The following is a 9,683-nucleotide window of genomic DNA, read 5'->3' as shown; positions in this document are numbered from 1 at the left end:
AGAGGCAGTGAGTGGAGCTACTGGTGTGAGCGAGCGAGTATGAAAAAAGTATTTGGGGAGTTGTTCAAGGGCAGTACTAAGGATTTACTCCATAGTGTGTGAAAAATGAATACTTGTGTGCTGAGGCTCCATGTGTGTGATTCCACTGCTTCAGAAAGTTTTGGTTCTATTCAAGTGGAATCTTTGCTTATGAAGATCTGTCATGGGGATTGTATCCTCTAAATAGACAAAAACAAGATTTCAGTTATGTGTTAACATCTCTGTTCCCTGTCTAAAAAAAATGGAAGCAGACTTTGAAAGGACCTATAACTGCCTGAGTCTCCCCAGTTGCTCTGTTCTAAGACTTGTGACACCAAAAACCAGAGGTTTGCAGTAGTGGGAACCATAACAAGTTAATGGGTATATATGATGAACAGTATAAAACACAATTGAGTGTCCATAATGTAGTGGTTATCAATACACCTCACAATGCAGGATGGTTAATAGCATTGGGGAGTAGGAAATCATCTGGACTTCCCTCACAGACTCTACTATTGACCAGTATTGAGTTAGATAACTTTCAAGAATACTTTCTGAAAACGTTTTAGTTTCCTTTACTGAAAAAATGACCAAGCTCCCATGTCTGAGAACCGGTGGTGTCTGTGTCTGCTGGCCCACAGTACTCATTACGTACTGGGATATAAATAAATAATCCCCACTTAACTTTGGGATTGGGCATTCAAGATAGTGTCTCAATATGCAGATTGACACTAATGAATGTTTTACATACAACCAAACATGCCACTGTTTATTAGCTTCCTGAGTATTATTTTTTTCTTTCCCACCAACTTTAGAGAAGCTCCTGACAGCCCTATTTTCACGAGTATTGGAACTAGAATCTACTCTAAAAGCTCCTATCCCTCACCCACTCTTTGCAATGACCGGATGAAGTAGGTACTATGGCATTGTATAGAGAAGTAAGTAGGCACAGAGATTAAATTATTGAAGAGCATGACAGAATGACGTATTTAGATTGCTGTTAACTTAGTGCCTGCTCACTAGTAAATCTCACCCTTCACATTTGGTCTAAGTTGTGTGGCTGAAAATCGTCATATTAAAAGCCTGCCGCGCTGGATGCAATGGCACACACCTGTAATCCCAGCAGCTCGAGGCTGAGGCAGGAGGATTGCGAGTTCAAAGCCAGCCTCAGCAAAAGTGCGCTCTAAGCAACTCAGTGAGACCCTGTCTCTAAATACAAGAGGGCTGGGGATATGGCTCAGAGGCTGAGTGCCCCTGACTTCAACCCCCCTACGCCCCGCTGCAAAAGAAAAAAAAAAACCTGCCGTGTAATGTCGGGGTGACACCTATGTCTAAGATACTACCTTACACAACTTAGCATATGGGCTTTGAATTTTGACTCCTCAGTGTGATAGCAGCCTGTCATGCCCTCTAGATTGCTTTTGTTGCGATGAAAATTGTGTTCTTTATAGTTAGCTGACTAGGACGGCTGCCATCTGAGTTGTAATCGAACTCTGTTTCCCAATCCCTTAATAATTACTATGTAGAAATTAAAATGAAAGGGAAATTAGGGGCTGGGGTTGTGGCTCATTGGTAGAATATTTGCTTACCATGTGCAAAGCACTGGGCTTGAATCCTACCATCACCCAAAACGGGGGCGGGGGGAACAACAAAAATAGGGATCTCCCCAATTGAAAAAGTGGCAAGAGAGCCCTGACAAAAAGTGTACAGAATTATAGCTTTATTTGTAATTACTGAATCTTTCTCAACTAAAAAATGCAGATATAGCTCAGCGGTAAAGCACCTGCTTAGCATGTGCGAAGCCCTGGGTTCCGTGCCCGGCGCCACGATAACAATAACCTAAAAGATGATATTCATGTAAATGAACAGGAATGCAGAGGGTTTAAATCATACAAGACCTGATGACTCCTCCATAGCTTCTTAAGAAATGCACTGCCTTGGAAAAAATCTTGGAAACTGCTTTGGTCACCAGATTCGTAATCTGCAAAAGTAAAATAAGTTGAACTTCCCCAGCTGCTGAAAAGATATATATAGAATACGATCCTAAAGAGAACCGTCTTTTCCCCCCATTACCACACATTCTCGTTTTGGAGGGAAAATAAAAAGTTTGCTAGAAAATGCAAAATGGCGATCTCCCATGACGTCATACTGTCTCGGTCGCGCACCCGAGTCTCAGGGCGGAAGTGAACTACAGCAGCCTCGCTGTGGGCGGTCGTGACTCCCCACGCAAAAGGAAAAGTTTCAACGTCAGGCGGATATGTCCTCTCGGGTAAGGGCGGAAGTTGTTTTAAGGACGGAAAGTTTCTTAAACCAAGATTAGCGGCAGCGCCTGTCGCGTTTCAGTCACTTCCGGGGCGGATCGGAAGTTGCTTTGTTTTGCTTCAAGATGGCTGCGGGGATGTATTTGGAACATTATCTGGACAGTAAGAGCAGTCTGGAGGAGGGGGTCAGGGGTCATAGAGTGGTGGGGGGATCAGGGCTGAGAGAATCTATGGCCCCGAAGTCCTGATGGCGAGGTCGTCACAATTATGAAGGGGATCTGTGGGAGGAAATATTGGAGGGTCTGAAGAAAGAGGGGGCGGGGCAGTAGACTCGAGGCCTCGCTGTTGGGTGTAGACCTGGGAGGGGCTGCGCGATGGGACCCAAGGTCGTGAGTCTTGAAGGGCTTGTAGGCATAGCAGGGAAATTTTTTGGTACCCCTATTTTTCAGGGTCTCAAATCTCAGGGTAGGGTTTTAACGCCGAAGTCGTTCAGAATCGGTATTACCATTGTCATTTGGGGTAGCGGCAAAGACTTTGCTTAAATCTTATGCAGTCTGTTCTTTCTCAGAAGTAGCATCTCATAGGGGGGTGGGCATGAGCGACCACTATCTGATGATAAACTGGACCGCTTCTTCTCACTGAGTACAAATCCAATTCCTATCAAATGAAAATCTGATGGTGTTTACCCCATTTGTGTAAGCTATGCTTTCACAAATCCTGTCACCCTGTGTAATTAACGTTTTAGTGTTGAGAGTCATTCATTCAACAAATTTATTGAGAAACATAATGCTTTGACAATGGGGATATAAGAAAATAGGTAAGAAACATTCCCGTGCCCTCAAGAAGCTCACAAACTAGTAAGAAACAGATTCTGCAAATAAATAATTTTAAAAGTTTGACAAGCGAAATATTGGGGGTACATTTAAAGGACAGTTGGCAACCTGAGAGAGGGGCTGATTACCTGGGGATATAGGTAAAGCTTTACTGACATATATTGATAGGGTCTTAAGGATAAGTGCTTACTTGCCTGTGTGGAAAGAGAAAGGGAGTTCCAGGTTGGGGAAAGCATCAGCACAGGTGTTGTGATAGGTTTGTGACTAGGTTAGGTAAACTGAGTTCATAATATTTGATATATATGACTTTAAGGTGAGAGATAAGGAAGTGAAACTGGAGAGACACTGGTGCTAGACTGGACAAAGTCTTTTTATTTTGTACTGGTGATTGAATCAAGGTTCGCTTAACCACTGACCACATCCCCAGCCCTTTTTTTTTTTTGTATTTTATTTTGAGACAGGGTCTTGCTAAGTAAGTTGCTTAGGGCCTCTCTAAGTTGCTGAGGCTGGCTTTGAACTTGTAATGCCCCACCTCAGCCTCCTGAGCCACTGGGATTACAGGTGTGTGCCTCTGTCCCAGCTGGACAAAGACTTTTAAGGAAAGCTAACAAGTTTGCATTTTAAAGTAGTGTATGGCCAAGCATGGTGATACATGCCTGTAATCTCAATGACTTGGGGGGCTGGGGCAAGAGGATCTCAAGTTTGAGTCCAGCCTCAGCAATTTAGAGAGGCCTTAAGCAACTTAGCAAGACTCTGTCTCAAAAAGGGAAACAAATTTTTTAAAGGGCTGGGGATGTAACTCAGTGGTACAGAACTTGCCTAGCACGAATAAGCTCCTGGGTTTGATCCCCAGCATGGGAAAAAAAAAAGTTTAGATGGAGTCATGGGAAGAGATTTTTCTTGTATGGGAAAGGCTTAAATATTTTCATTCATTTATTCAAGAATTCACTGAGTACCTTTTGTATTCAAGTTATACTTGTAAACGCTAGGGAAATGGAAGAAAATAAGATACATGTTTTCATCCTCTTGAAGGGCTAAGGAGACAGACACCAAATAACTAATTACAGAATTATTTAATTACAGTTGGATAAGCACTAAAAAAGATGGGCTACCTTTATAGCCTATATATCGGGCACTTGTCAAAAGTCTAGGAAAGTTAGGTTTGAGCCGAGTTTAGAAAAACTTACAAATTCAGTAGGCAAAGAGATGAAGTGGAATGAGGAAGACTGGCATTCCAGGGAAAGAAGATACTTTTGGAATGCTGCTGGCTAGTTTGAGGCTCTCAGAAAAGCCCAATATGATTGGAGCAGAAGAGAAAACTGACATGACTGGTGTGAGTTAAGCAGGGGCTAGAAAGTGTAGAACATCCAACCAGCAATGGGAAGTTCCTGCAAGGTTGCCAGGTGTGGTACACATGCCTATATCCCATTGTCTCAGGAGGCTAAGTCAGAACAATCCACAGGTTCAAGGCTAGCCTCAGCAACTTGGAGAGACCCTATCTCAAAATAAAAAGAGCTTGGGATGTAGCTCAGTGGTAAAAGTATCCCTGGGTTCAGTCCCCAGTACCAAAAAATAAAGGAAGTTACTGGAAGGTTATAAGCAGGAGAGTGACTTGATTGGGTTTGCTTTTCTTTAAAGATGGAATCTCACTATTTTGCCCAGGTGGCCTCAAATTCTTGGTCCTCCTACCTCCACTTCTTATGTAGCTGGGATTACAGACATGCACTGGTTTGCTTTTTTAATTTTTATTTTATTTTTGCAGTGCTGGGAATGAAAACCAGGACCTCATGCATACTAGCTAAGCACTCTATCACTGGTTTCTATTCTTTAAAAGAACATTTGGTCTACCCTTTAGAAAATTGATTGGATATCTGTGATGAGTAGTAGAGAATATCATGATGTTATTTGTAAGTTGAGGGCAAGATGCTTGGAGACAGAGATTAAAAAATAGAGGAAAGGGAAAGGCTGATTTGTAAAGTCACTGAAGAGAAGCGTGGGATAGTTGTGCAGAGGTGGAGAAATAGTTGGGAGGAGAGAGAAGTGAATATGACTCTTGAAAGAAAGGAACTATGAATGCTGTCACAAATCCAGAAGTTCAAATTAGGGAAGATGGAATTGCACTTTAAAAAGATGTATATAAAGGGCTGAGGTTGTGGCATAGTGGTAAGAATTACATGCTTAATATGTCCAAAACACAGGATTCCATCCCCATCCCCATACATGTAAACATAAACACACACAAATTGTAAATATGGGGGCTAGGGGTGTGGCTCAGTGGTAGAGCTCTTGCCAAGATCTCTGCATAGTCCAGTAATTATGTTTCTCTCTATTCTCTAGGTATTGAAAACCTCCCATTTGAATTACAGAGAAACTTTCAACTTATGAGGGACCTTGACCAAAGAACAGAGGGTAAGTAAAGAGTAAGCAGTTCTTATGTATGATGAGTGTATGTAATCATTTATTTTCCTACTTGCTATTACCACGTCATCTGGTGTGATTTGGAGAACTATGAGTTTTTTTTTAAGACTCTCTTGGAATTCTTAAAAGAGGTTATTGATCCTCATTTCTATATCACTTTTCCATAACAAATTAAGTATTGAGACAAGGCCTCAAGAACTCAAGAGATGCTATGTTCTTTATATCTACCTCAAGAAGAATTCAAGAAACCAAAATTGATTCTAGCATCACTTCTGCTGTATGTGTCCAATATACTTATAGGATAACTATAGTGTTTCTGCTTCCCTGTTAATGTTATTCTCACAAAATTTACATTGGTTTTAGATTACATTTCATGTCTGTAGACAGGAGCTCTGTTGTATGAGAAATTCTTAAAAGGAGAGTGAAAGACAAAAGAGAAGAAGCAATTAACATCAGGATGCTACACTGTATTCTTCAATCTTACAGAAGCAATAGATAACATCTTCAGCCTTGACATTGAGGATATTTGGCTATATTGAGGCAGTTACTGGAGCCTGAGGGAAGCTACATTACAGTTATCAAGTTGGTCTCTTCAAGATCCAAGATGTCTATTGGAGCTATCGCCATACCCATTGAAGGATATATAGCTTTTACCTTCCATCCTTTGTATTCATGCTCAAAGCTGGTGTTAGGTTACGTGGAGCTGTGTTTTAAATTGCTTTGCTAAGTTTACTCATGAAAATGTGAGCATCATCTAAAATCTTGGACATCAACCTGTGAGAACTGCCTGCCAAATGATGAGAATCTAATTTATACAGTTCTGACTCTTCAGTTCATGCAAAAACCAGCTGGAGATTATGGAACTATATGCTTTTTTTTAAGCTGCTTTCAAAGGCCTGGAATGAAGTGGAACATAATTATAGCGTGTTTGCAGATCTTCCCCGTTACCTGTGTTAACACAGCTATATGGTGTTAAAGTCAGACTTTTTTCTGAGCCCTATCATACATTAGGGAGTAGACATCTTCAGTTAGTGTCCTGGGATATCACTACCTTTTCAAACTGTTTGGAGAAATATCTAAGATGGACAAACAGAAACAAAGTGATGGAAAATATAAGCAAGTTGCAAATGATCAGCAAAATATGTGGATAATAAGCAAGCAGAAGAGAGAAGGCCTAATTTTAAATTGTGAGACCTAAAAGCCAGAGCAACAGATGACCTAGCCTAGTTTGCTACTGTCAGAGCTTCTGAGGGATGCTTGTGAGACAAGAAACAAGGCAGTCTTTGGAATGACATTCATGGATCAAGAAGCAGCAAGCTCTGCAAAGAAGCATGTACAAACATCAACAAAAATATACTTCATATTAATGTGGTATGCAAAGAATCCCCCAATATATTGCAATAATTTAAGTTCCAACTATGCTAGCAATGTTGTCAACACCTTGAAGGCATCTTTAAAACAAATAGTGTTGATATGAGTACATGGCACAGTTCCTGTGAACATTCAGTAGGTTTTATTTCAAAGGTCATGATGGTCAATGGAAAAAGTCCAAGGAACAAGAGCAAGAAGTGTGTTTCATCTAGCCGCCCAGGAGCCATTGTGACCAGGCCTCTGTCTCTGTTGTAGACCTGAAGGCTGAAATTGACAAGTTGGCCACTGAATATATGAGTAGCGCCCGCAACCTGAGCTCCGAGGAAAAATTGGCTCTTCTCAGACAGATCCAGGAAGCCTATGGCAAGTGCAAGGAATTTGGTGACGACAAGGTGCAGCTTGCCATGCAGACCTATGAGATGGTATGGCCCTGTTCATGGCTCCCCACTACCTCCCATCTAATCTTTGGGGTCTTAGACCCCTCCTTCAGCTGTCAGAATCTGTTTTGGATCTGGGAGATCCATAGATTTTACCATAGCCTGTTTTCCTTTAATTAGAACCAGGCTTATATCTCTCCCTTCTCCTTCCTTCTCTCCCAGGTTGACAAACACATTCGGCGACTGGACACAGACCTGGCCCGTTTTGAGGCTGATTTGAAGGAGAAACAGATCGAGTCAAGTGACTATGACAGCTCTTCTAGCAAAGGCAAAAAGAGTGAGGAGGGGGGCGGGGCTGTGAGAGTGGGTGAGGACTCTGAGGGAGAAGAGATCTGCTCTTCACCTATGAGGGAGGAATACCAAGTTGCAAAGAAGAGGAAGAAAGAGGACTTAACCCATCTTTCTATCTCCCTGCCTTCTGGCTTTCCCCCTCTTCCCTAGAAGGCCGGACTCAAAAGGAGAAGAAAGCTGCCCGTGCACGTTCCAAAGGGAAAAACTCAGATGAAGAAGCACCCAAGGCTGCCCAGAAGAAGTTAAAACTTGTGCGCACGTGAGTGTTTCAGATGACATACTCTTCGACAAGTAACATCCTCTTCTCTCCTGACATCCCACTCTCACCCTACACTGCACTGCCCTTTGCCGCTTTTCCTATTTTCTGTTAATAACTCTTCTCATCACTTTGGTGTCTGCTGGATGGAGAGGAGAAGCCCCACCAGGATTTCCTTCTACCGCCTCAGAGCCTTAGGTCCTAGCTTCCCTTCCTGCAAATGACAATTTCTCTTCCTCTTGGCATACAGAAGTCCTGAGTATGGGATGCCCTCAGTGACCTTTGGCAGTGTCCATCCCTCTGATGTGTTGGATATGCCTGTGGATCCCAACGAACCCACCTATTGCCTTTGTCACCAGGTCTCCTATGGAGAGATGATTGGCTGTGACAACCCTGATGTGAGAACCTTTTACCTCAGGATGTGGGGTTCTGAGGGACATGAAAGGAGTGGGTTTAAAATGGGGGAGCCATGATTGAAGAATGGGACTTCAAAATGAAGGACAATGGCTGAAAGTAGGACATTTCGGATGCATCTGTAATCCTAGCTACTTAGGAGGCTGAAGCACGAGGATCACTTGAGCCCAGGAGTTCAGGGATTGCCTGGGCAACACAGTAAGACCCAGTCTCAAAAACAAAAACAAAAAACGAGGGGCTGGGATTGTGGCTCAGCGGTAGAGTGCTCACCTAGCACATGCGAGGCCCTGGGTTCAAACTTCAGCACCACATAAAAAAAAATAAAGATATTGTGTCCAACTACAACTAAAAAGTAAATATTTAAAAACAAAAAACAATGGATATGGGTAGCCTTGTGCCTTCCAGAAAGTCTCCAAAGGGATGGGATATATGTACACTCCTAAAGAATCTTTATGAGGGCTTTCTTTCCACCATCCAGGCTCCTAACTACTGCATCTTCCTTTTCCAGTGTTCCATTGAGTGGTTCCACTTCGCCTGTGTGGGACTGACAACCAAGCCTCGGGGGAAATGGTAAGTTGCAGCCTAACTGGACTATTGCAAAGCTAGATGGCATAGGGTACTTTCCCCTTCACTCACTTTCCCCCCACCCATCTCTTTGTTTTTGCTTTCTAGGTTTTGCCCACGCTGCTCCCAAGAACGAAAGAAGAAATAGATACGGGCCTTGGATTCCAACACAGTTTCTTCCACATCCCCTGATCTGGGCTAGTGGGCAGAGGAATGCCTGTATTGGGGCCAGGGGGTTCAGGGAGAAGTGGATGGTGCAGTATCGTCATCCCTTCTCCTCCCCTTCCCCATTCCCGGTGCTGAGGCTGCATTCAAACCCTGGTAGGGAGGGGTGCCGCAACCACTAACGGTATGTGTTCTCATTCTGCCCTCCCCCTGGTTGGGAAGTAAGCTTGCCCACTGTCCTTTTGCCTCCATGCTGAGGTTGGTGCTGTATTTCAGAGGAAGGGTCCTCTTGATTTCCCTTGCTTTGTATTTGAGGACTGGGGAAGTAGCATAGGGCACTCCTCTGACTCCCTTAATCCTCCTCCGGCTACCCTGTGGGGAGCTAGGTATGAACTCTCTTCTCCATTCTCTTCCTGTTTTTTCATGATGGGGATGCCCTGGATCATTTGGGCTGTGGCCCTCATTGAAGGGGCACCCCATCCTCTATGCCAAGGGGATTCATCCTGACCTTGAATGGGAGAGGGGGCAAGGTGGAATGCAGATAACTCACATGTAAAAGGAGCCTGGATAGGTAAATAAAAGCTATACATGTTGGCCTGCTGTGTTTATTGTAGAGACACTATTTCAGTACATGTGCTAAGCATTCTTTTTGCAC

General features: G+C 43.2%; 1 protein-coding gene across 4 annotated transcripts; it reads left to right on the top strand.

Moving 5' to 3' along the window:
• The first annotated feature begins 2,320 nt into the window (after nt 1-2,320).
• Nucleotides 2,321-9,622, top strand: Ing4 (inhibitor of growth family member 4). 4 transcript variants are annotated; one of them, XM_046424051.2, is made up of 8 exons: nt 2,321-2,441; nt 5,450-5,521; nt 7,157-7,323; nt 7,501-7,606; nt 7,783-7,888; nt 8,136-8,283; nt 8,808-8,869; nt 8,972-9,622. In XM_046424051.2, the coding sequence occupies exons 1-8, from the start codon at nt 2,405-2,407 to the stop codon at nt 9,009-9,011; spliced, it is 738 nt and encodes a 245-aa protein (XP_046280007.1). In that variant the 5' UTR covers nt 2,321-2,404; the 3' UTR covers nt 9,012-9,622. The 4 variants fall into 4 exon arrangements, with proteins under 4 accessions (XP_046280007.1, XP_046280006.1, XP_046280005.1 ...); XM_046424050.2 differs by having other exon boundaries at nt 7,780-7,888; XM_046424049.2 differs by having other exon boundaries at nt 7,501-7,615.
• The last annotated feature ends 61 nt before the right edge of the window (nt 9,623-9,683 follow it).

Source organism: Marmota monax, unplaced genomic scaffold (genome assembly GCF_021218885.2).
Source record: "Marmota monax isolate L192 unplaced genomic scaffold, Marmota_monax_Labrador192_F-V1.1 WCK01_AAM20220418_F8-fsc00186, whole genome shotgun sequence".
In the NCBI taxonomy this organism is placed as follows: Eukaryota; Metazoa; Chordata; class Mammalia; order Rodentia; family Sciuridae; genus Marmota; species Marmota monax.
The sequence above is the reverse complement of the archived record's forward strand: the minus strand, read 5'-3'. Positions and strand labels throughout refer to the sequence as shown.

Coding starts and splice junctions, on each gene's coding strand:
- Ing4 (XM_046424048.2), top strand. CDS start 2,405: ATGGCTGCGGGGATGTATTTGGAACATTATCTGGACA. Junction 2,442..5,449: donor TTTGGAACATTATCTGGACA/GTAAGAGCAGTC, acceptor TCTATTCTCTAG/GTATTGAAAACCTCCCATTT. Junction 8,284..8,807: donor TTGGCTGTGACAACCCTGAT/GTGAGAACCTTT, acceptor TTCCTTTTCCAG/TGTTCCATTGAGTGGTTCCA.